General features: G+C 36.9%; 1 protein-coding gene across 6 annotated transcripts in view; it reads right to left on the reverse strand.

The window, feature by feature from the left end:
- Window positions 1–2,562: 2,562 nt before the first annotated feature.
- LRRD1 (leucine rich repeats and death domain containing 1) overlaps window positions 2,563–27,383 on the reverse strand; it is a 34,674-nt gene continuing 9,853 nt past the window's right edge. For 2 of the 6 annotated variants that reach the window (XM_035723199.1, XM_035723200.1), the window contains 4 exons: window positions 20,258–20,456; window positions 5,921–6,082; window positions 3,524–3,641; window positions 2,563–2,894 (listed from right to left, as the gene is read on the reverse strand). In XM_035723199.1, coding sequence (XP_035579092.1) covers window positions 2,708–2,894; window positions 3,524–3,641; window positions 5,921–6,082; window positions 20,258–20,426 — 636 coding nt within the window. In that variant the 5' untranslated portion in view covers window positions 20,427–20,456 and the 3' untranslated portion in view covers window positions 2,563–2,707. Of the gene's footprint in view, window positions 2,895–3,523; window positions 3,642–5,920; window positions 6,083–16,715; window positions 16,762–20,257; window positions 20,457–24,430; window positions 26,425–27,383 lie in introns of those variants that run through there. The other 4 variants (XM_027573151.2, XM_027573152.2, XR_003516353.2 and 1 more) reach the window with 4 other exon arrangements.

Here is a 27,383-nt window from a genome sequence, read left to right on the forward strand (position 1 = left end):
TTAATAGCTGCTATTGATTAAGTATCTTCCATATACTAAACACTTTTCTTTTGGTGACTTATATAGAAAATTCAGCCTTCTCTCAGTTTTTCTAATTCTTCCTTTAACTCTACCAATAAGGAGGAATGCTAATATAAAATAACAAAACACCCCAAAACCTCAAACCCTCACTAAGAGTTTATTTCTCATTTATTCAGCAGTGCAAAATAGCTATGCCTAGTTAAGGGGCTGTTTTCTGAGTTGAGACTCAAGGAGAGAGACTCCCTAGTTTTGTGGGTCTACCATGCCCAGGACCTCTGGCCAGACAGGAAATGGAATGTCTGTTTAGGAGCTAGGTCTGAAAGCAACTTACATCATTTCTGCCTACATTTCATTCAGAGAAGTCAATCACAGGAGCCCTATATAATCACAAGGGAAGCTTGGAAATGTAGTCTGGTAGGATGCCAAGAAGGAAAAGAAAATGGGGTTTGTTGTAGAGGTGTCAGTAGCAGTTACCACATATGCCCTAATGTGGCCTGGGGTGAGTGGATGGATTATGCTATGTTCTAGGCTTTAGGATGAACAATTTCCTTTTGCTGGTATTTAAATTTGTCTTTCTTTATCATCAGCATTGTGAAAATAAGGTTAGGGATAAAAAGATACTCACCTGTTCTGATTATAATCCACTAAGATATATCAGTACAAACCAAACTAATTGGACTTCCTTTCTGAATACCATATACAAAGAAAAAAATAAACTCTCAGGCACCTGGGTGGCTCAGATGGTTAAGCGTCTGCCTTCGGCTCAGGTCGTGATCCCAGGGTCCTGGGATCGAGTCCCGCATCGGGCTCCCTGCTCCTTGGGAGACTGCTTCTCCCTCTGCCTCTCTCTCTCTCTCTCTCTCTCTCTCTGTCTCTCATGAATAAATTAAAAAAAAAATCTTTAAAAAAAAAAGAAAAAAATCAACTCTTTTTTTATGAGCTACCAACAGGCATCTTATGTCACAGAGAAGAGCCTGAGAAAATTAGGCTAAAACATAGAATCTGAGACAGGAGAAAAGCAAAGCATCCTGATTCTGCTCAGTTTCTGAATGTAGTTGTGAAACAAAAGCAGAAAGCCCTCATTCTTTAGGAAAAAAATATTTATATTAACTTCCTCTTTAAGAATGGAAATTAGCTTTTTATCAGTAAAATTTGTTAGCTAGATAGAAAGCCAAAGAAATACATTTTTGTTTTGACAACCTATTTTTCACAAGATAAAAATTCTCTTAGTGCAACTAAGTTACTAGTTTACTTTTCTGTTACACAAATGAAACCTTTAATTGATTTCATTGCTTCAAATATTTGTGAAAAATTGTTTAGCTAAATCAGAAAAGTCACACAATAATAATTGTGAAAATAAGATAAGGTTTTGCATTGTATCTGTTTATGTAAATTATTCAACAGTAAGCCTCCTATGCTATTTTTAAAGATGCATTGTATTCACTGACTCTAGAAACTACAGTTTTAACTATTCTCTTCTCCTCCTACTACAGTAGAATTTTATTATTATTTTTTTAAAGATTTTTTTTATTTGAGAGAGAGAGAAAGAGACGGAACACAAGCAGTTGGAGTGGGAGAGGGAGAAGCAGGCTTCCTGCTGAGCAGGGAGCCCGATGCAGGCTCGATGCAGGGCTCTACCCCAGGACCCTGGGATCGTGACCTGAGCCAAAGGCAGACACTTAACAGACTGAGCCACTCAGGCACCCCTACAGTAGAATTTTAATAAAATGATTTTAAACAGTTTTTGCCTCCAGAACCCAAACACAATGCAGTGTTTGCTTCCTCACAGTTAACAGAAAACTAGTTTTTCACCTGGGTCTTCTCTGGCTTCAGTTACATGAGCAGGGGTTTTTTTGTTTTTGTTTTTGTTTTTTTTAGCTTAACTAGATAAAGTTTCTATCTTTTACAATGGAAAGAGTTTTGACAAAACAGTGTTTGCTTGATGTCTAGGAACCCTCATCCACTGTTGGTGGGAATGCAAACTGGTGCAACCACTGTGGAAAACAGTATGGAGTTTCCTCAGAAAGTTAAAAATGGAACTACCCTATGATCCAGTAATCACACTACTGGGTATTTACCCAGAAAATACAAAAACATTAATTCAGAGGGATACATGCACCCCTATGTTTATGGCAATATTATTTACAGTAGCCAAATTATGGAAGCAGCCCAAGTATCCACCAATAGATGAATGGATAAAGAAGATGTGGTGCATATTAACTACTTTTTTGACTTTTGTTATTTTCAACTTCAGTGGGTTTACTGACCTTGGCTCTGCTTTATGCTTAACAGAGCTATCCCATTCCTCATGGAGAAACAGTAGGGATAGTACATTCATTTCAGCTTCTAAGCTGGCATCTAAAATGAAATTGCTCTGCTTTGTAACTCCAGTGCAAGGTACTAATGACGTTATTACCTATAAATCTTGGGTTGTATAAAGGCATTGTATAACAAAGAATTTTTAAATGGAATCATTACTTTTTAAAAATTATTATCATAATTACAAGGTAACAGAACGAGTATACAAAATAGTGTCTCTGATATTTTATTATGATAACATTTAAGTGCTAGCCATAAATTGTCATTATCTCTTAGGAATGCATGAAAAGACACATGACATGCAATTCTCCAGTTTCAATTATATAAGTACATCATAAATTTTCAGTTTTTATTATGGGTACACTGTTCAAAATTTAATTGCACATGTAAAAAGTTTTAAAGCTGTTATTTTGTCCATAATTTCATATGCTCCTATCATAGTTAGTGCCTGAGTTAGTTGGTCTCCTAAAGCAGCAGTAGTTAGTGACAAGTTGTTACTTTCCATTTTCCACCTATCAAGTGCTTGGCGGACTCTCTCATTTAATGAAACAGTGCTGAAAATTTTAAAGATAATATTATTTTAATCACCAACTAAGATCATTTAAGTTACTTAAATATTATATACCTAAGTTTTCAAATCAATTTACCAGGTTGAAGTGAAGATTAAATTATTGATGAAGATTGTTCATATAAAATTAGCACAGAGCTTGGCAAATAGTGAATGTTAGTTCCATGCCAACCCTTGTTTCCTTGTAGAAAATCAATCAACATTCACTTCTAAGAGAGATTTACTCAAGATCTCAAAACAGTAATTGTGGGTTATTTATCCTAAGGCAGTATATTACTGCTACAGTACTATGTGCTTTATAACGTGATCTCATAACAACTCTCATAGGTAAGTATATCCATTTTACCAGTGGAGAAATTGAAGTACCTATAAGTTAAGGGGCCTATCCAAGGTCACAAAACTAGTTGTAATTTAAAGCCAGACAGTCTGCCATGAGAGCCCTTACTCTTAACTACATTGCCCACATGGTTCTCAAATATATAATAAACTAACATCAGTCTTTTACAGCAAATTAGAATTCATGTTAATATAATGTTTCAAAATCTTATAATATCAAAGTGATATAAATCAGAACATAAGAATAAGCTTATACCACATGTTGTTCTTCATACATACCTCTTTGCAGACATATCTGTTTCTGAGATGACCAGGTTTAATTTTTTACACAGAAATTTAAAATTTGTTTCAGTGATGTTATTGGCAACTATGTTGAAGATCTTCTCTAGGATTTTCTCTACATTTGAACACAAAAAAAATTTAAGTCCTTTCTTTTGAAAAACATACTCTATTTCAAGTTATTATTTTATCTGAGTCCCTTACTTCTGTGCTCCTATCAAATGTCTATGTCAAGTAAAATTGAAAAGTAAGATGCAGACCTAATATACAAACTGAAATTTGAACCATTTGTTCTATTTCTTCCAAAATCTGAATAATCAACATGTAATTGCCATTTAAAAGTGTATCATAAGCACCTACAAAATGATTTTCAAAAACTTTCTTTAATTCTTTGAGGATTTGAAATGAATTTAACTCCATCCTTTGATTCAGGCTTTTTAATGGGCTTCTTTATGTACCCTCTTAAAAAAACCAAGTTTACATCTACTATAAATACAGTGTGTATATTTTATGTGTATATTTTATATTCAAATCACTGTATTTAATGAGTGCTAGCTTAGATATAAGTAGAGAGTTTTTAGTTTTTTGTTGTTTTTTTTTTTTAAAGTTTCCAGCTAACTTGGACTAGATCTATTTTTTGTTATTAAGGTACTTTGGGAATTTTTAAGAACTAGCAATCTCCCACCCCCCTGTAATCATCTCAGTCCCTCAGGCTAGATTATATGCAAATGATATAAATGAAAGTCCAATTTCCGAAGCAAAATTTTAAGGAAGGAACCCCATGTTCTTTGCTAATTGGAGAATAAATGTATCTCCCATGATGACTCCCTTCCCCTCTCTCTGCGTACCTGCAGTATGAAGGCCCCTTGGGTATAAAGGATATAAGTGGCTAGGGTTCTCTCATTTCTGCCGACTTTGATCTGTTGCCACTTCTCTAAAGTCTCTTCCTGCTTTTTTTTAAATTTTCTTTATTTGCCAGAGAGAAAGAGCACAAGCAGGGGGAGCAACAGGCAGAGAGAGAGGAGAAGCAGGCTCCCTGCTGAGCAAGGAGCCCGACACGGGACTCGATTCCAGACGCTTAACCATAAAGTCTCTTCCTGTTACCTAACAGTAATACTTTATGGATTCTTAGAAACTTCTAAAAACTTTATAAAGTAGATATCACAGGAGTGCCTGGGTGGCTCAGTCAGTTAAGCGTCTGCCTTCAGCTCAGGTCATGATCCCAGAGTCCTGGGATCGAGCCCCACATTGGGCTCCCCACTCAGTGAGAAGCCTGTTTCTCCCTCTCCCTGCTGCTCCCTCTACTCTCTCTGTCAAATAAATAAATAAAATCTTAAAAAAAAGTAGTTATCATAAAATATTCCTTTTTAATGATAATGAGCAGAACCACCTTGCATAGCAAGTTAGAAAAAACAGCTACTGTGACTTTTAATTTTCTCTCTTAGGTTCCTTCCATCAGTGAGGCCCAAGTCTTAGAGAAACTTTTAACTGGTAGCCACGCGTGGATGTATATTGTGACTTAAAGAGAACTGTACATTTTTAGTGACCATCTCACTATATTATGAGATTATGCTGATATAAGCTCCTGATTACAGACAGGGAACATAACAGAATGATATGGAGGGATGGTTTTGTATATTTCCCCAAATCTGGATCCATACTTATTAAATTGACTTAATACTTTGTAAGTACTTATTGAAGTGGAGGACCAAACTCTGGATCCAGTCTAAGGATTGACAGAAGCAAAGTCAGAGTCCCAGGAAAAAGCTTAGTTGTTCAGAACTTAGCCCCAAGGAAAGAATTGGACAGTGAAATTTCCCTGCCAGAGGCTTGGAGAAACCAATCTCCATCTGGTCCAGTGGAAGGATATTTAAAGAAAATGGACCTGTTATCTGAAACAATCAGGGACAACCAAAGGAATGCTTAAGGACGAAGAATGAAGACTACCCATGACTGCAGACAGGTGATCATAGTGGGCCAAAAGCTGATTGGCTTCATTGGAAAAGGTCTAAGTACTTTCTTCAAGGCCAGATGAGAGTTTTAGAACAACTACATATGGTGATACGGATCAGAACCCATGAAGAAGTTTTTGTGTGGAATGCCTAAGTCTGGGCACAGCCATGATGAAAAACCTGTGGAAGGGTATTGAGGCCAATAGGTGGATAACAGCCTACTCCTCCACTTGGGTTTGCCTGTTTTCAATGGTTTAGTTTGTGTGGACCCAGATGAAAAATCTGAATTATCAAAATAAATTCCTAACCCTCAGTAAAGGGAAGATGATAAATATTTTAATGCCTCTGCCAGATTGAAAACCTCTATAAAGCATACTATCTTTTAATTTACAGATGATACTAGAAAATGACTTATAAGCTAGTAAGCCACTCTCTCATCACCTACCATCTCTTTGATCTGCCCTCTGTAGATAGTGTGCAATAGTATACAATTGTTTTCCTTTACAGATTTCCATCGGAGGTCTCAGCAAAGGGTTATCATCAAAATTTATCTCCTTCAGTGAAAAAAGGTTGTGGATACCATTAGGTAGAACTGTCAGATTATTTCCTAGTAGAAATGAAGTTATAATTGAATTATACCTTTCTGTATAAAGAAAAATCTGAAGATAAATAACAACTACTTATGGGGCATTTACTGTGTCTCGTTGGCAACATACCAGATATACCAAATATAAATTCTTATCATTGTTTCCTTGCTAAGGAGTGAAAAGAAGGAAGTATAGAAACAGAGCTATGGTTCTTTTCTCTCAGAGGATGGCAAAATGAGATAGGAAGCTGTTCTCTTATAGTACAGGAAAGGACTTTGTGATGGTATCTTTTAAATAAACTTTTTATTTAGAATAATTTCAGATGTACAGCAAGTTGCAGAAATTGTAGAGAATTCTTGTATATTCCCCATCCAGTTTTAGTTTCACCTGATGTTACCATCTCACGTTATTGTATTACATTTGTCAAAACTAAGAAACATTGGCACATTACTATTAAATAAACTGCAGACAATTTTGGATTTCATTAGTTTTTTCTATCAGTGTCCTTTTTCTGTTCTAGAATCCATTCCAGGATAACACACTGCATAGAGTTATGTCTTCTTCGTCTCCTCTGGTCTGAGACAGTTACTCATTCTTTCCTTGTTTTACTCAGTTGAGTAGTACTGATTAGGTATTTTTATAGAATATTCCTTAATTTGAGTTTATCTGATATATTTTCTCATGATTAGACTGGGGTTATGGGTTTCTGGAAAGAATACTACAGAGGTGAAGAGCTCTCATCACATCCCAGCAGGGGTACCTGATACCCATATGACTTTACTAGCAATGTTAAGCTTGATCCCTTGGCTAAAACAGTGTCTTGCCAGGTTTCTCTGATATAATGTTTTGATTTTTTCTTGTCCATACTCTATATTTTTTGGAACTGATTTACAAGGTCTAGTCCATCCTCAAGGAGTGGGGATTAAACTCTACTTCCCTAAAGTGTAATGTTTTCAAGACACCTTAATCTAACAAAAACTGCAGGTAAAAAGTAAAACTGTGGTGACTAACAGGGTAAGACTTCGTAATCATTTAAAGAGGAACTGACCTATAAGTTTGCCTTTCTATTATTTATACATTTATAGTTATATTATTTATAGTCATAAAGGAACCTGTTTCCTTTCAGTGAAGAGTGGCATTCAGAAACCAAGATCAGGATACTAGTTTTGCTCATTGCTTCTGGGAGTGTGTGTGTGTGTGTGTGTGTGTGTGTGTGTGTGTGTGTGTATGTACACATACATACCTACATATATATAAGGAGTTTTAAAATGTACATTATAAGCTCATAATTATAAATATATGTGTTAATGCATATGTATAATATATATGTCACAACATATAGTATTTAGGGTCTGGCTTCTTTCATTCAGCATAATGCGTTTGAGATTTATTGGTGTTTAATGACATATCAATAGTTTGTTCCTTTTTACTAATGAGAAATATTCCATTATATGGATTTGCATACATCATCCATTCGCTAACTAAAGGACATTTTCAATGATTCCACTTTTTGGTGATTATGAATAAAACCATTCTATATATTTGCACTCAGTTTTTTTATTGAATATACATTTACATTTCACTTGAAATGAAAGTGTAGTTGGAGTGTGGGGGGTTGTATGGTAAATATACATATAACTTTATAAGAAAGAATGTGTATCATTTTGCATTCCTACCATCAATATATCAGAGTTGCAGTTACAGCTCTTGGTATTGTCAGATTTTAATTTTAGTTATTCTAAGAGAAAGAGTTCATTGTAGCAGCTCTTTCTGCCCACAGGTCTTGTCCCGTGCTTTAATAAAAGCTCCTTTTTGCATTCACACATACAAAAATATCTCATTATAGATTTAATTTGCATTTCTCTCATGACTAATGACTTGAGTATATTTCCTTGTGCTTATTTGCCATTCATATACATTCTTTGTAAAGTATCTGTTCAAAACTTATGCCAATTTTTATTGAGGCAACTGTTTAATATTGACTTTTGAGAATTATTTTTATGTATTCAGCAAATATTTTCTTCTGGTCTGTGGCTTTTCATTCTTTTAACAACACCTTTTGAAGGGCAGAGGTTTCTAATTTTGATGAAGTCCAATTAATTTTTCTGTGGATTGTGATTTTGGTGTTGTATCTAACAAATCTTTGCCAAGGTTACAAATATTTTCTTCTATGTTTTTATCTAGCAGTTTTATAGTTTTAGCTTTTACATTTAGGTCTGTGATTCATTTTCAGTTGGTTTTTTATATGGTATGTGGTATGGATCAAAGTTTTTTTGTTTTGTTTTAATGTTGCAGTTTGTTTTGTTTTTTGGCTTGTGGCTATCTGGTTGCCCTAGCACCATTTGTTGAAAACACTATCTTCTTGGGATGCCTTGGTGGCTCAGTCTGTTAAGTGTCTTCCTTCTGCTCAGTTCATGATCCCAGGGTGCTGGGATCAAGCCCCGCATCAGGCTCCCTGCTTGGCAGGAAGCCTGCTTCTCCCTCTCCCACTCCCCCTGCTTGTATTCGCTCTCTCACTGTCTCTCTCTGGCAAATAAATAAATAAAATCTTAAAAAAAAAAAAAGAATACTACCTTCTCCATTGAATTACATTTACATAAAAATCAATTGGCCATATATGCATGGGTCTGTTTCTACACTCTCTATTCCATTGATCTATGTCTGTCATTTTGCCAATTGTACACTGTCTTTACTACCATAGCCTTTCATAAGTCTTAAAAATCAGGTTGTATGAATCCTTCAACTTTGTTCTTTTTTCAAAATAATTTTAGCTAGGGGCGCCTGGGTGGCTCAGTCGTTAAGCATCTGTTTTCAGCTCAGGTCATGATCCCAGGGTCCTGGGATCGAGCCCCACTTCGGGCTCCCTGCTCAGCAGGAAGCCTGCTTCTCCCTCTCCCATTCCCTTTGCTTGTGTTCCCTGTCCCGCTGTGTCTCTCTCTGTCAAAATAATTTTAGCTATTCTATTTCTTTTGCCTTTTATATAAATTTTAGAATTAGCTCATTTCTTTCTGAAATAAAAAACCTTGCTGGGATGTATATTGGAATTGAGTTGAATTTAAAAATAAGTTGGGGAAAGTAACATATTAACAATATCAATTCTTCCAATTTATGAATACTATATTTCTCTCTATTTAGGTCTTGTTTGAGTCATTTTGTCTATGTTTGTAGTTTTCAGCATACAGACCTTACATATACTTTGTCAGATTTATACCTATTTTATGGGGTTTTTTTGTGTTATTTTCTTTTATTTTTTTAAAAGGAAGGTTTCATTTTTTCTTAAGATTTTATTTATTTATTTGACAGAGACACAGCGAGAGAGGGAACACAAGCAGGGGGAGTGGGAGAGGGAGAAGCAGTCTTCCCACTGAGCAGGGAGCCCGATGTGAGGCTCAATCCCAGGACCCTGGGACAATGACCTGAGCCAAAGGCAGACACTAACGACTGAGCCACCCAGGCGCCCCCAAATTAGGGTTTTATAGGACAATATGAAAAGGTAATTAGAGTCTCACAAGGAGAAGAAAGAGAAAATGAGGTAGAAAAAAATATTTGAAAATATAATGGTTGAAAAATTCCCAAATTTGATAAAATACATAACTATACAGACAAGAAGCTCAGTGAAATCCAAGAAGTATAAATACAAAAAACCACATCTAGGATGGCTGTCACAGAAAATTCAGAGTAGGGCTCTCAAAGATTCAGCCCCTCCACTGAGTCAATCATAAGCTGGGAAAGTCTGATAGAATCAGCTTTTTCAGAATTCTGGAATTTAATCCAAATCTTACAGTAACCAGGATAGTGTTCAATGAGGATAAAAGCAGCAGAATTTAGGTGAGAGAGCCCTGAAGCTTTTTCATTCATTTCCCTACCATCCTGCATTTCCCAGCATAGCTGTGGCTGCCACTGGGATGGCACAAACTGACATTGCTGATGCAGCTTGGAGCTGTCAGAGAGCTAATAACGACCTTGTCCTTAAAATATTGTGGTTTTGCATTTTGACCTGTCTGGTGGTTCCCCAAGGGACTGGCACAAAGGCTGACTTTTGTTTTACTCTTCCCACTCATGCTGGAGTTGCTTTGCCAGTGGCAGTTGTTGTAACATTTAAAGACATAGACTGCCCATGCCCACCTGGAGCAAGGGACAGCAGACAGGGCAAGTAGCAAACAGACATAAAAGCCCAGGAAGGAAGAGGCACAGGGAGAAGTTTCTTGAGGGAATAAGGGCTCAGAGGTGCCAGAGTGTATCCTGGGGAAAACAGAGTACAACAGGCATGCCAAGGACTGGACACATGCTCAGAAGAAACCTGAGAAAATCCTAGGCTTGAACCTAAGGTAGATCTCTGGGCTCCACACAATCAAGAGAGGAAAACTAAAAGTTGTCGGTGGCCTGGCTTAGCACTGAAGTACCCCAACTTAGAGCTAAGCTGCAAGGACTGGGAGTGTAGTATTTTCTTTTCTGTTTTTGCTCTAGGTATTGAAGGATGGGAAAAGATAATTTGTGCAAATACTAACCAAAAGAGACCAGCAGTGGCTTTACTAATATCAGATAACATAAACTTTAAGTCAAAAAACTATTACAAAAGACAAAGAAGTATATATTGATAAAGGACCAGTATATAAAGAAGATATAACAATTATAAATATATACACACCAAACAACAGAACCCCAAAACAGAAGGCAAATATTGACAGAATTGAAGAGAGCAATAGGCAGTTCTACAATAATAGTTGGAGACTTTAATACTTCACTTTCAACAATGGATACAACATTTTGACAAAATGTCAGTAAGGAAGCAGAGGACTTGAGCAATACAAAACAACTAGACCTAATAGACATATATAGAACACTCAAACCAACAACAGCAGAATACACATTCTTCTCAAGTATACGTAGATCATCTTCCAGGATAGACCATAATGTTAGGCCACAAAACAAGTCTCAATAAATTAAAAATGATTGAAATCATACAATATATCTTTTCTGGCCACAGTGGAATGAAACAAGCAAAAAAAAGCAGAAGAAAAACTGGAAATTTTACAAATTTTTTAAACAACACACTTGTAAAATAACCAGTATGTCACAGATGGAACCAAAAGGAAAATTAGAAAATGTGAAGAGATGAAAGAAAATGAAAACACAATATACCAAAACTTATGGATGCTTAGAAAGAAATTTATAGCTGGAAATACCAACACTAAAAAAGAAATACCTCAAATTAATAACTTTACACTTAAATCAACTAGAAAAAGACAAAGTAAAGCCAAAGCTAATAGGAGGAGGAAACAATAAAAATTAAAGTAGATATAAATGAAACAGAGAATAAAAACCAATAGAAAATGAAACCAAAAGTTGGTTCTTTGAAAAGATCAACTAAATTGACAAACCTTTACCTAGATGGACTAAGAGAAAAAGAGAAAAGACTCAAATTACTGAAAATCAGATATGAAAATGGGGACATTACTACTGATTCTACAGAAATAAAAAGATTACATAGAGTACTATGAACAACATTATGGCAACAAATTAGATAACCTAGATTAAATGGACAAATCCCCAGAAACACAGAACCTACAAGGACTAAATCATGGAGAAACAGAAAATCAGAAAAACCTATAACTGGTGAAGAGATTTAATCAGTAATCAAGTATCTCCCAACAAAGAAAAGCCCTGGGACTGATGGCTTCACTGATGAATTGTACCAAACATTTAAAGAACAAATATCAATTCTTCTCAAACTCTTCCTGAAAACTGAAGAGGACAGAACTCCTCCTAACTCATTCTATGAGGCCAACATTACCCTGATAACAAAGCCAGAAAAAGACAATACAAGAAAACTACAGACCAATATCCTTTATGAACTAATCCTCAACAAAATAGTAGCAAACTAAATCCAACAAAATACTAAAAGGATTATACCTCATGACCAGGTGGGATTTATCTTAAATGCAAGAGTGGTTCATTATAAGAAAATCAGTGAGTGTAATACATGACATTTAGAGAAAAAAGGAAAAAAACATGTGATAATCTCAGTTGGTGCAGAAAATCCATTTAACAAAATTCAACACTCAAAAAAAAAAAACCCTCAAATTAGGAATATGGGGAACTCCCTCAGTATGTGAAAGGGTATGTATGTATGTATTTTAAAAGTTTCTTTTTCTCAGTAATGTCTATACCCAGTGTGAAGCTTGAACTCACAACCCCAAGATCAAGAGTTGCATGCTCCTCCAACTAAGTCAGCCAAGCAGCAGAAAGAGAAATTAAGAAATCAGTCCCACTTATAATTGCACCCAAAACAATAAGATGCCTAATAAACCTAACCAAAGAGGTGAAATACCTATACTCTGAAAACTATAAAACACCGATGAAAGAAATTGAAGATGACACAAAGAGATGGAAAGACATTCCATGCTCATGGATTGGAAGAACAAGTATTGTTAAAATGTCTTCACTACCCAAAGCAATCTCCAGATTTAATGCAATCCCTATCAAAATACCAACAGCATTTTTCCAGAGCTATAACAATCCTAAAATTTGTATGGAACCGCAAAAGACCCCAAATAGCCAAAGCAACCTTGAAATAGAAAAATCTGGAGGCATCACAATTCCAGACTTCAAGTTTTATCACAAAGCTGTAGTAATCAAAACAGTATGGTACTGGCACAAAAAAAAATAGACACAGAGATCGATAGAACAGAATAGAAAACCCAGAAATGAACCCACAATTATATGGTCAATTAATCTTTTACTAAAGCAGGAAAGAGTATCCAATGGGAAGAGAACAGTTCCTTCAAAAAATGGTGCTGGAAAAACTGCACAGCCACATGGAAAAGAATGAAACTGGGCTACTTTCTTACACCATACACAAAAATAAATTCAAAAAGGATTAAATACCTAAATGTGAGACCTGAAACCATAAAAAATCCTAGAAGAGAACACAGGCAATAACTTCTTTAACATCGGCTGTAGTAAATTCTTTCTAGATATGTCTCTTAAGGCAAGGAAACAAAAGCAAAAATAAACTATTGGGACTACTTCAAAATAAAAGCTTCTGCACAGTGAAGGAAACAATCAACAAAACTAAAAGGCAACCTACAGAATGAGAGAAGATATTTGCAAATGACATATCTGATAGAGTTAGTATGCAAAATAAAAAGAATTTATAAAACTCAACACCCCAAAAATAAATAATCCAATTTAAAAATGGGCAGAAGAGGGGCGCCTGGGTGGCTCAGTCACTAAGCATCTGCCTTCAGCTCAGGTCATGATCCCAGGGTCCTGGGATCGAGCCCCGCATCGGGCTCCCTGCTTGGCGGGAGGCCTGCTTCTCCCTCTCCCACTCCCCCTGCTTGTGTTCCCTCTCTCGCTGTCTCTCTCTGTCAAATAAATAAATAAAAATCTTTAAAAAAATAAAAATAAAAAAATAAAAATGGGCAGAAGATGCAAACAGACATTTCTTCGAAGAAGACATCCAGATGGCCAACACTTTGGCACCTGTCAGAATAGCTAAAATCAACAACACAAGGAAACAAGTGTTGGCCAGGATGTGGAGAAAGGGGAATGCTTGTGCACTGTTGGTGGGAATGCAAACAGTGCAGCCACTCTGGAAAACAGTTTGGAGGTTCCTCAGAAAGTTAAAAATAGAACTACCCTATGATACAGCAATTGCACTACTAGGTGTTTACCCAGAGAATACAAAAATACTAATTCAAAGGGATACGTGCACCCCGATGTTTATAGCAGCATTATCTATAATAGCCAAATTATGGAAACAGCCCAAATGTCCACTGACTAATGAATAAAGAAAAACCACATCTTTTACACACACACACACACACACACACACACACACACACACACACACACACACACTGGAATATTACTCAGCCATAAAAAAGAATGAAATCTTGCCATTTGCAATGACCTGGATGGAGCTAGAAAGTATTAGGCTAAGTAAAATAAATCAGTCAGAGAAAGACACTATATGACTTCACTCAGATGTGGAATTTAAGAAACAAAACAAAGAAGCAAAGGGACACCTGGGTGGCTTAGTTGGTTAAGTGTCTGCCTTTGACTCGGGTCATGGTCCCAGGGTCCTGGGATCGAGTCCCATCTCGGGCTCCTTGCTCAGCAAGAAGCCTGCTTTTCCCTCTGCCTGCTCTGCCTGCTGCTCCCCCTGCTTGTGCTCTTTCTGACAAATAAAATCTTTAAAAAAAAAAAAGCAAAGAGAAAAAAGAGAGAAAGAGGCAAACCAAGAAACAAACTGATGGTTACCAGAAGGGAGGTGGATGGGGAATGGGTTAAATAGGTGATGGGGGATGAAGGAGTGCACTTGTGGTGAGCACTGGGTGATGTATGAAAGTGTTGAATCACTATATTGTACACGTGAACTAATATTACACTGTATGTTAACTAACTGGAATTTAAAGAAAAAAAAAACAGTACGAGACTGGCATAGGGTTGACATATAGACCAATGGAATAGAATTGAGAGTCCAGAAATAAATCCATATATTATGGGGGCGCCTGGGTGGCTCAGTTGGTTAAGCGACTGCCTTCGGCTCAGGTCATGATCCTGGAATCCCAGGATCGAGTCCCGCATCGGACTCCCTGCTCAGCGGGGAGTCTGCTTCTTCCTCTGACCTTCCCCCCTCTCTTGTACTCTCTCTCTCTCTCAAATAAATAAATAAAATCTTAAAAAAATGAAAAAAAATAAATCCATATATTATGGCCAATTAATTTTTGACAAGGGTGCTCAGACCATGCAAAGTGGAAAAATAATCTTTTCAAAAAATAATGCTAGAGGGCTCCTGGGTGGCTCAGTCGTTAAGCGTCTGCTTTCGGCTCAGGTCGTGATCCCAGGGTCCTGGGATCAAGCCCTGCATCGGGCTCCTGCTTGGCGGGAAGCCTGCTTCTCCCTCTTCCACTCCCCCTGCTTGTGTTCCCTCTCTCGCTGTGTCTCTCTCTGTCAAATAAAGAAATAAAATCTTTAAAAAAAAAAAATGATGCTAGAATAACTAGAGATCTGCATGCAAAAGAATGAATGTGGATCCCTACCTCACACCATATACAAAGATAACTCAAAATGAATCAACAACTTAAACACGAGATAAAATTTTAAAAACTCTTAAAACATGGGGGGGAAGTCCTTGGATTTGGATAATTGATTAGTAGTTATGACACCAAAAACACAAGCAACAAAAGAAAAAATAGCTAATTGGACTTATCAAAATTTAAAACTTTCATGTATCAAAGGACATTATCAAGAAGAAAAAACAGGGGCACCTGGGTGGCTCAGTTGGTTGGGCGGCTGCCTTCGGCTCAGGACATGATCCTGGAGTCCCGGGATCGAGTCCCACATCGGGCTTCCTGCTCAGCGGGGAGTCTGCTTCTCCCTCTAACCCTCTTCCCTCTCGTGCTTTCTATCTCTCATTCTCTCTCTCTCTCTCAAATAAATAAATAAATAATAAATAAATAAATAAATCTTAAAAAGAAGAAAAAACAACCTATAGAATGGGAGTAAATAACTGTAAAACATATATCTAATAAGGGTCTAGTATTCAGAATATATAAAGAACTCTTTCAACTCAACAACAAAACAACACAATTAAAGCCCAATTTAAAAATGGGCAAAGGACAGACACCTGGGTGGCTCAGCTGGTTAAGTGTCTGACTCTTGGTTTCAGCTCAGGTCATGATCTCAGGGTCCTGAGATCAGGCCCTGTGTCAGGCTCAGAGCTCAGTGCAGAGTCTGCTTGTCTGTCTCCCTCTGCCCCCCACCCCATAGATAAATAAAATCTTTAAAAAATAAATAAAAATGGGCAAAGGAATTCAATAGCCAATTCTCAAAAGAAGATATACAAATGGTCAACAAACATCTAAAAAAGATGCTCAAATCATTAGTCATTAGGGAAATTCAGATCAAACCCACAATGAGATACCACTTCACATTCACTAGCATAACTGTAATCCAAAAAAATGTAAAACAAAATATTGACAAGGATATGGAGAAATTGGAATCATTGTACATTCATTGTGGGAATGTAAAAATGGTTCTACCTCTGTGGAAAACAATTTGACAGTTCCTCGAAAAATTAAACATAAAATTACCATATGACACAGGAATTCTATCTCTAGGGATATACCCCAAAGAATTGAAAATGTACTGAAATAAACACATGTCTGCACATGTTCATAGCAGCACTATTCACAATAGCCAAAAGGTGAAAGTAGCCCAAATGTCCATGAGAGGATGAATGGATCATCAAAGAATAGAAGGTTCGTACAGTGTAATATTAAGCAGCCATAAAAGGAATGAACTCCTGATACAAGGTACAACATGGATGAAGCTTGAAAACATTATGCTAAGTGAAAAAAGCCAGTCCAAAAAAGTCATATATTGTACAATTCCATTTGTATGACCTGTCCATGGTATTAGGTATGTCCATAGAGATGCAATGCACATTGCTGGTTACCAGAGGGAGAGGGAAGGGGAGAAGAGAGAGCAACTGCTTAATGAGTAAGGGTTTCCTTTGGAGTTGATGAATGTTTGGAATTAGATAGAGTTAGTATTACATTGTGCTACCTTGTTAATGTGCTTTAAAACTGTTAATTTTAGATTGTGTGCATTTAACTTTAATTATAACAAAAAAAAACATACTTAGGCATGGCATAGTCAAACTGCTGAACACCAAAGATGAGAAAATCTGGAAAGCAACAAAAATTTCCTTTGTTATGGCTGAATAATACTCCATCGTGTGTGTGTGTGTGTGTGTGTGTGTGTGTGTGTGTATGTGTGTATACACCACATTTTCTTCATCCATCAATCCATTGATGGACACTTAAGTAAATAATGCTGCAATGAACATTGGGGTTCATACGTCTTTTTGAGTTACTGTTTTCTTTTTTTTTTTTTTTTTTTTTACTTTTTTTAAGTATTAAAAATCAGGCTTTTTAATACATAGAGACTCTTGAAGAAAAGTAGCTCTTTTTCTATTAGTTTATGTATCATGAGAGCAATTTTATACAGATTATGGTTAAAATATAGACAAATTATAATAAAACACTTAGGATTTCTAGACATATTACCTTACATTTGCACTTTATAGTACTTCAGAGTTTCTACATACATTATGCTTAGTATCATGCTAATTAGAGCAATATCAGGAAAACTATGTAATATTCCGCTTTGAAGATGAGGAAACTGAATGAGAGAGATTATGACTTTCTTAGGCCATATTTACAATGGCTAAGCCAGGACTTGATTGCAATTCTCCAGACAATTTTTCTTACCCTACCATATTGCCTTTATAATGTGGGTGAGGATTCCACAGTTTTACTACTAAAAAAAAAAAAAAATCAAAATAAATAGGTAATGCATAACTGGCTAATTATGGCTGTGTCTAGTTATTTCAAGTCATACTTATAAAATAAATTTTGTCTAGGGATCAGTAAAGCTAGAAGAAGACTACTACTACTAATGAGAAGATAGTATATTTTAAAGATTTTAGTTATTTATTCATTTTAGAGAGAGTGAGAGCGCACACATGCATGCCTGAGGCAGGCAGGTGGGGGGAATAGAGGGAGAGAGAACCTGAAGCCCACTCCATGCTGAGTGTGGAGACCGATGTGGGGCTGGGAGAACCGAAGCTGACTCCATGCTGAGCGTGGAGACCGATGTGGGGCTGGATCTCACAATCGAGATCATGACCTGGAATAAATGAATATTTTGCTCGAAATCCCAGTCCTTCAAGTTCTTCATCAGAACTAAACTTAATCCACATGAATCTCCCTGTTGATCTAATTAGTGGAGGGCTTTTCACACCACAATAACGATCTATAAGTGGAGAGAAACCAAATGGCCCATCTCGAACCTCCAAGTGGTCAAACCGACATTCAAATGATGGTTCTATATAATAATGTTCATCAAAGGTCAGCTCTATTCTTTGACGTGGAGCAGCTTCCAAAACGTAGATACACTCCTTGTTTGGTGGATAGGAGTCAGGATAATTTGGTGAAGCAAAATGACCTCCATTGCTGGTTCGAACCCAAATGCCACACTGGGTTGCAGGAATATGCTTGACTCCAATATTTTGTCCATCTTGGGTCTTTTGGGCCACAGCAATCCCTTCGACTACAAGTATTGTTATTAATAACACTTTGAGGACCGCGCAGAGCTGCTCCAGGGCCATGTTCCCGAGCGGCCCGTCGCTTCGCGAGGGGCCGAGGCGGCGGCGAGGAGGAGGCGGCGGCGGCGCGGTGCTCACGGCCCGGCGCGGAGGCAGTCCCGCTCGGCCCCCATCGCCGGCCACCAGGCTGCCTCCCCGCGGGGCAGGGCTCAGGTCCTGCAGCCCGCCATGCCCGAGCCCCCCGGCGGGCTCCCGCGCTGCCCGAGTCCCCCGACGGGCGCCGCCTCCTGCTCCGTGGTGCTCTGTCCCATCTACTGCCCCGGAGCCGAGGCGCGGTGGCGCGAGGGACGACACCCGCACGGGCCGCTCCTCCTGCGGCCCCGGCGCTAGCCCCTCCGAAGTGGCGGGCGCGGGCAGCCCAAGCTCATTTAAGCTGGGAGCGCGAGCGCCGCGTGCCGGCCGCGCAGCCTGCGCGCATGTGCCCCTTGAGTTACTGTTTTCTTTTCCTTTGGATAGATACCCAGAAATAGAATTGCTGGGTTATATGGTAATTCTACTTTTAATGTTAATTTTTTGAGACAATGTGTACTTTTTTCAGTATGTATCTATACTTCAAAAAAAAAGTGTTTTAAAAAACTGGCAACAACAAAGGGCAGAGAGAGAGAGAGAGAGAGGCTAGAGGTAGGAGTCCTTTCAGTGGCTGTTAACGTTAGTACATGTGAGCAGTGGTGCTATTCAAAATATTTGACAACTTGTTTGGCACAAGCACTGACCCATCAGAATAGATGCCATCTGTAAACAACAGGTACAACAGTGATACCGTAACTAGCTGTTTTACAGGTGGGGGAAGATGAAAGCCTGCCTGATAGCATTATCAGTGCCTGTAGAGATAACTATGAGGCAAGAGAGCTGTCTGTCCTTCTTCCCAGGGACAACCACAAGCAGTCTGCATGTCAATCTACATTCCTTTCATTTTTTTTTTTTTTTTTTTTTTGGCTCTTTGGAGAGAGGCTCTCACATCAGTTTAAAACCTACATCACTTTCTGTGCTTAGTGATTAACCGTTTAATCCTCACAGTTCAAAGAATATAAATTATTATTTTCATTTACAGATTAGGAAACAAGATTAACATTAACAAAAAAAACCCTTCCCATTGAATGATGGAGCTAGAATTCTAAGCTCTGTCCTACTCCAAAGCCCATGCTATGAGGGAAGAAAGGAATCAATCCCTAAATTCCTTTCATTGGTATATTCCCTCACATTTGTGAAACTATTTCCATAAATTTTATTTAATTACATTCCCACAAGTCTGTGAACAAGCAGAAGTTATAGCTTTCCTATCTTGCTGATGAAAACACTGAGGTTCAGTGTTTTCAGTCTTCCTAAATTAACGAGTAACAGAGAGAATTAATTCACAAGAGTATATAAACATTTTTTTGCTTGAATGATGTTTTCACATATGCTACCTGCTTTCAAAGTCTCATTCAGTTTGCACACCAAATCTACAGCATGGGTATTCTGGTTAGCTTCACTTTATAAGTGGAGGAAGCAGACTAAATGAGAAGATTTGAACTCAGCCCTTCTAACTTCAAGTCTGGCAGTAAAAGCTGGTGACTTGGTAGCATACTAATTGTTTAGTAATTGTCTCTTAGCTCCAAACCTACTTCCGTGGGTTTCTTGACTGTTTTTCCTTTTAGTGTCATCCCAGCAACACTCTTACCCCACCAGCAGCATGAACCGCAGCCTCTGGTTTTCCCAACCCTCCCAGAACTATGGCCAGCACTCTCTCGTGCTCTCACCCCTCCATACTGCCTCTGTCTGTCACACTCTCTCTCTCTCTGTCTCCTCTCACTCACATGTTCAGGTTCCCCCAGGTGGGTTATAACCTCTTTCAGGGAAAGCAACTGGACCTTATGCTTTGCTCTCATTTTCTGTACCTAGGAAAGTCATTTCCTTCCAATGCGCACTTAATACATTATGTTGGCTGCTGTTCTGTCTTGTCAGCAAAATTTGCAACCTAGACCATGAATATTCTACTTGTTGATTATGCTTATTGATTACGCTTGACACTTACCACTCAAGTTTAGTTGCTGGAGATCATTTAAACATAGAAAAGATGGTGGCAGATAACTTATTTGATTGTTGCATGCATTTAAACTAGCCAAACTTCTCAATTCCCCTATATTTCTTGGAATCTCTCTGATTGCATTATTTGAGATATCAAGTCTTTTAAGTTGAGTCATATTAGACAGCTCTTCTGGAAGTCTTGTTAACTGTAACAAAGATAAAACAATTACATTTTTAATAAATGTTTCTATGACTAAAACTTTGTCTAAAATCAAATGGAGGGATGGTGTTTTGGCCCTAAAAAGGGATATTTTCACTATGTCACAAATTCTTTGTGACTTCCTTCCTTGCTAAAATCCATAATATATTGTGTGGCATCCAAGTACCTCCCCAGTCTGACCAATGCTACCAATTTAACCAAATGGCTTATTAACCCACTTTCCTTATTCTCCCAGCGCTTAGTGTTCCTTACCACCTATCCCTTTCTTCCCTCCCTGAATCTGACCTGCTTTGGTTTCTTCTCCTCCCTGAAATCTTTCCCAACTATTCTGTCCCATATTTGATATTTTTATTCTCCTCAATGGTGCTTTTTATTAGTCCTTTGTGTGTGTTTTCCTTGGATTTTTAAATGACGTGATATATATTTTATACTTTTTTGTGTACATGTTCCCAGTCAAGATGCATTTTGAGTAAGTGCTCAGTAAACCCCTTTAGAATGGACTCACACAGCTTGGCATTGTAGCCTCAAAAAAACCTCCTAGTACAAAAAGTGTTGCAAAATAACAGGAATTAAGATACCCTGCTATGGTGAAGAACAAATGCACATATTCAGACAAAATATGGCCATTACAAATGGCTTTTGAAATAAAGGAAGGTCTACGAGTCAACCAAAGAATTTTGAATAAATGGGCCCCTCTGAAATAACCAAAGAACAATGTAAATACTAAATATTGTGCTCAGTGTTCTTCCATATATAAAAGAAGCATAAGAAACAGTCCCTAGGGGCGCCTGGGTGGCTCAGTCGGTTAAGCATCCAACTCTTGATTTCAGCTCAGGTCATGAATTCAGGGTGAGTTCGAGCCCCTCATCAGGCTCCACACACAGTGTGGAGTCCACTTGAGGATTCTCTCTCTCCCTGTCCATCTGCCCTTCCCTCCTCTCATGCTCTTTCTCTCTCTCATCCTCTAAAATAAATAAATAAATCTTAAAGGGAAAGGAAATAAAACAGCCCCTAACTTCAAGGAGATTAAAATTAGTTCAGGGGACAAAATATACACACAGGAAACCATAAGGAAACAGTATTAAACAATAGGTAGTCCAGTACCAAATAAAGAGTTATAATGGCTATATGGAAGTTTAGAGAATGTATATCAGTACACGTCAGAGCGCTAAAGGAAAGCTTCGTGTAGCAGATGGGACTCGAATGGCCTCTTAAGAATGAATAGGATTGAATGGAAGTTACAGGACACTTAAGGCAAGACAAATATCATGCATAAAAATGGGCCAGTGAGGAGCTGAACAGTAAAAAGAGGTCCTGGGAAGCAGAGGGAGATGTGTTTGGAGAAAGAATGTGGAACCAGGCCATGGCAGCCCTTGACAGTTGGCCCTAGGACATAGGAGTCGGGTCAAGACAGGTGAGTAGGTTCATAATTTAAAACATAATAAATCAAATATTCTTTTAACTATTTGCTCAACATTTATTAGAGGATGTACCTAAGAATCATGTGATAATAGAGCTACTACAGAAGGAAAACTCATGTTGGGTACTCTTCACTTAGCAAAATAAAAACCGTGTGATTAACCTGAGCTTATTTTCTTCAAATGACTGTTTAGTGACTCTCTGCCTTTGGGCATCTTACCTCTACCTCAACTGGGTTATCAAAGTGATCTTTCCAATCATATTTTTTTAGAAGAGTTCTTATAAATTGTTTTTCCATCTGGTGATTTTTTTTAAGGGTATCCAGCTTTATTTTACATGGTTGCCTACTCTTTTTCTTTTTAAAAATTTTTTTCTGTTTCCTGTGATCTTTGTTTTCTTTATTATGTTCAGTTAGCCAACATATAGTGCATCATTAGTTTTTGATGTTCTTTTTCTTTTTTTTTAAGTAGGCCCTATGCCCAACATGGGGCTTGAACTCAGGACCCGAGATCAGGAGTCACAACATGCTCTACCACTGAGCCAGCCAGGTGCTCCCATCTGGTGACCTTTGAAGTGAGGTTGTAGTGATGTGGACTGGTGCCTTTGACAACCACTTGCCATGAGTAGGCAATAGATAAGCAATCTGGGTTCCTGAGAACAATTCTCCGTAGTGAAATCTGATAACTTTGACAAGTCCTGATGAGAGAAAGGAGACTGAGTCAAAGAGAATAGGCAAGAGGCTCCTAGGCATGAGGTGAGTGATGACCATGGACAAGGTTGGAGATAGTGACGCTGGAAAATGAAGGAGTTGATCCAAGAGCTTTTTCAGAGGATAAAGTTACAGTATAACTAGTGATGGATAGGGAAGAAAGATGAGTTCATGACTTCTAGATTTGTAGATCTGAAGAAAGTGGCATCACAAACAGAAATGGAGAAGTTGTGAAGGGAGTTACGTTGGAAAGAAAGATGAGTTTGATTTTGAAATCATGTTGAGTTTGAGACAGTAGAAGAACAGGGAAACTGGGAACTGTGGGACTAAAACAGGGATGAGAGATCAGCTCCAGTTATACAAATTTGAGGGTCATGTGCATGGTATAGTAAGAAGTTAATAGAAAAGAGGAATAAAGGATACAACCTTGTAGACTTGCACAGTAAGATACAGGAGGAGAAAGTGAGAGGATTATAAATCAGCCAAGAAATTAGTTGGTGATTATAATGCAGAACCAAAAAGTATCCTTTAGTGCAATAACAACTTGAAAAACACATATATCATTTTCAATTCCAGCTACTTAAGCAGGTATTCCTTGGAGTAGCCTTTCTGGAAATGTATTATGTAGCAGGTGTTGGGTTTAAAAGGGTAAGTAAGTTTGGGAAATGTTGGTTAAACGGAGACAAATCAATTTCTTTAGTGCAGAACTCTTCAGGGCTTTTAATACACTAACATTCATTGGGGGATCCTCTAAGAGATCCTCTAAGAGAAGAAACCAGTGCTTCTCAAAGCTATTTGATCAATAGCTCAAGGAGCCACCCCCTCCCCCCCTTCCTAAGGAGCAATTCAGACTAGGTGTTTTTAAGGACAGACTTTGGGAAATCTTGTTCTATATAATAGTCCAGCCTCTATCAGATGATTTTAATTTGACTATAATGGCCAAATTAAACATAGCCAGATAATAGCTCTAGGGCCCTTTTCATTAGTTTACTAAGATCTTAATATAAATTAGCAATGTTTGATTTTTTTAACTATTTCTATAAAATTCATTCTTACAGTTCAAGTAAAATGAAAAGCTAATGCTAATGAAAAGCTAATGCTAATGAAAAGCTTAACATTTGTGTTGACCTAGCAATTCTTTAGGGAAAATTCTCTAATAAAATAGTAAAATGTGAAAAAGGCTGTATTTATGAAGAAGTTCATCACAGCATTTTATATGATGATGAAAAATTACATCCCTAAATGCTTAACAACAGACGATTAGTTACTTATATCATGTATTAGCTATAACAATTATTGAGAAGATTGTGTTATATTATGGGGAAATGCTAATCTTAAGTGAAAATAGGAGAAACAAATTAAAATTGAATGTAGAATTTTTTTATACTTGCTTATAAAACCATATACATAAAAAAAAGAGTAAAGGTAAGTTCTATCACCATATGACCAGTAACCAATAGTTATATTACAATGGTATGCTTCTGGAATGATTTTTTTTTACTTCATTTCTCAATTTCCTAAATTTTCAATAATGTGTTTATATTATAATCCATAACTTTAAAACTCCTTTTACAATTAAACTGAAATAAAAAGAAATCTATAAAATTGTCAACTTTAGTTACTTGGAATTTCATTTGAATGAAATATTTTCCCATGAAGCTTTCATGTTGGGAAATATACTTTAAAGCCATGTTTGGGGTTAAAAATTAAAAACCTATTCTTTAAAAAATAAAATATTCCAGCTAAATTTAAAACGCACACATACTACAGTTCAGATTCTAATCCCCTCCGGTGCCAACTTCCCTCCAAAGCCCAGGACATCAATCTCTTACCTTTCTTCCATTTATCTGACTTATATTCAGCTCTTCCAACGACTGAAGTTGGCACAGTTCAATAGGAAAATACACAAATTGATTGCTTGAGATGTTTAATTTCTGGATTCTTTTTAGGTTACAGATATCTGAAGGGATATTCTGTATTTGATTTATTGAAAGATCAAGTACTTGCAGATTTTCTAAAGTACACACTTCTATAGGGAAAGCTTCAAATTCATTACAGCATAAAATAAGAACATGGAGTGATACCATATTGGAGATAGATGGTGGAATTTTCCTTATTTGGTTTTCACCAAGATCCAGGTATTCAAGATTAATAAGAGAACATAAGTGTTCAGAAAATATGAGGAGTTTATTTTTATTTAACTCTAAATTAAGTAGTTGTTTACTAAAAGATATATCCACAGGTATTTCTGAAATATAATTTCCATTAAAATTCAAATAATAAAGAGAATCTAAAGCACACAAACCTACTGGAAAATAAATTATTTTATTATAACTCAATTCAACTTTAGTTATTTTTTTGCAATTTTTCACTTCAATGGGAACATCTGTGATTATATTTCCTGAAAATTCTAGAATGAACATATTTTTAAGATGGGAGATATTGTCAGGTATTCTCACTATATTATTTCTGTTTACATAGAGTTTTCTTAAATTTTTGAGCTTATAGATGTTCTTAGGAAGTCCTGTTAATTTATTATAACTAAGACTAAGACATTCCAACATTACACAATGGGAAATTTTCTCTGGAATTTCTTTCAACAGATTTTTATCAAGTATTAGAATTATGAGTTCCTTAAAATTCTCAATTTTGTGTGAAATAACTTCCAGTTTATTGTCAGTTAGTTGGAGTTCTTTCATTTTGAATAATTGAAAAATTTCCACAGCCAAAAAGGTAAGTTTATTATGATCCAGCAGAAGTTTTTCTAAATTTTTAAGCTCCCTAATTTCTTTTGGCAAACTGCTTATTAGGTTTCCAGTAAGGATTAGTGAGATTAACTTTGGAAGGAAGCACAGAACTTTAGGAAATATTGTTAACTGATTATATTCCAGATTGAGAACCTTCAAGTTTTTAAAACTAGACAGAGTATCTGGTATATGTCTTAACTTATTTTTAGCCAAACTTAAAATTTCTAAGTTTCCAAGACTTTCTAAGCCAGAAGGAAAATTCTCAATGTAATTGTTATTAAAAAAGAGTTGCCTGATATTCCCAAGCTGTGATATTTCTTTAGGTATATGTGATATTTGATTGTGACTGACATTTAATATCCTTAAATTATGAAGTAACTGAATTTCAGGTGGAAGAGATGATAACCCATTTTCTTGCAAGGATAGAATTTCAAGTCCCAGCAGGTCACCTGAGTCTGCCCCTTTAAAACTTTTGATTTGGTTCTTGTCCAAATATAGATATTTTACATATTTGATTTTTAAAATGTCCTTGGGGAATTCTTGTAAACCCTTGGCCTTGAGGCTAACTGTAAAGTTATCTGATCCTAAGCCAAGTCCTTTCTGATTTTCTTCAGAGGGTTGTGGACTAGTTGTTTCTAATGTTTCATGCGATAAGAAGCCAGTGAAAGCCGGATACTCAGCAACCATCTCAGTTATTGATAATGGTGGACTTTGTGGAATATCACTTTTTAACCGCAAGCTGTCATATACAGTGATTGTTTCAGGAAATTGAAGAGTTTTCCTTTGTTCTTCATCTCTCTTAGACTTATTTCCAGGGGACGATGTTGATGTATCGTCATGTATACCTAATTCATCATTTCTAGGATGCGTTTCACAAGCTTCCTCTAATGAATTTGATGTTTCTTTAATAAATTCAGATTCCACTGACCACGATGTAGATTCTGTCCTAAATTGACTAGTGATATCTTCTAGCTCTTCTGAAGTACCGTCATTTTCAGACATATTTGCTGCTATGTTTTTACATCAATACATGATTGTAACTCAATTTTAATTTTCATGTTTAATTTTCTCCTTTGAACCTACAAAACAAGTATTGGTATTAAAAGAAGACATATAATAAAGATGTTGAAATTACAAATGAATTTTATAATAATTTTTATTCTGTAGTGAATAATTTAATAGATATTAAAACAATATATTTATAATTTATTTTTATTTTAAAAAACAATACATTTATAATTTATTATTTATTTATAATAAGCTAATTTTATATGATTGGTAGTTAAAAATAGTTTATGGATTGCATGCATTTATCACATGATACTCTTGAAATCACATTAAAATTATAGAAAATGAGAAAGGAGACATAAAGGAATGAAAGAACTCAGCAGACTTTTGGAAAACAGAAAACTGGTGGCTCCCTGACATGCAGAGAGTGCCGTTTGCATTGTGGATATTGTAGGTTTACATGTGGTACTGGAGTGTCTTGTCCCAAGACACTGATAATTTTCTAATAGGTAGAAGTAAAATATCTTACAAAAGAGATGTTTTCTGTAAGACTAACTAGAAGCGGGGCACCTGGGTGGCTTAGTCATTAAGCGTCTGCCTTTGGCTCAGGTCATGATCCCAGGATCCTGGGATCGAGCCCTGCATTGGGCTCCCTTCTTCTCCCTCTCCCACTCCCCCGCTTGTGTTCCTGCTGTCACTATCTCTTGCTCTCTGTCAAATAAATAAATAAAATCTTTAAGAAAAAAAATTTAAAAAAAAGACTAACTAGAAGTAAAGCAACTTTTTTTTTAAGATTTTATTTATTTATTCATGAAAGACAGAGAGAGAGAGAGAGGCAGAGGGAGAAGCAGGCTCCCAAGGAGCAGGGAGCCCGATGCGGGACTCAATCCCAGGACCCTGGGATCATGACCTGAGCTGAAGGCAGACGCTTAACGACTGAGCCACCCAGGCACCCATAAAGCAACTTTTTCAAGAACTAAAGCCTGACTGTAAGTCTTTTGTGTGACTCCTGAAGTATCTGCACAGCTGT

The sequence above is a fragment of the Zalophus californianus genome, chromosome 12 (assembly GCF_009762305.2).
Source record: "Zalophus californianus isolate mZalCal1 chromosome 12, mZalCal1.pri.v2, whole genome shotgun sequence".
NCBI classification, from domain to species: Eukaryota; Metazoa; Chordata; class Mammalia; order Carnivora; family Otariidae; genus Zalophus; species Zalophus californianus.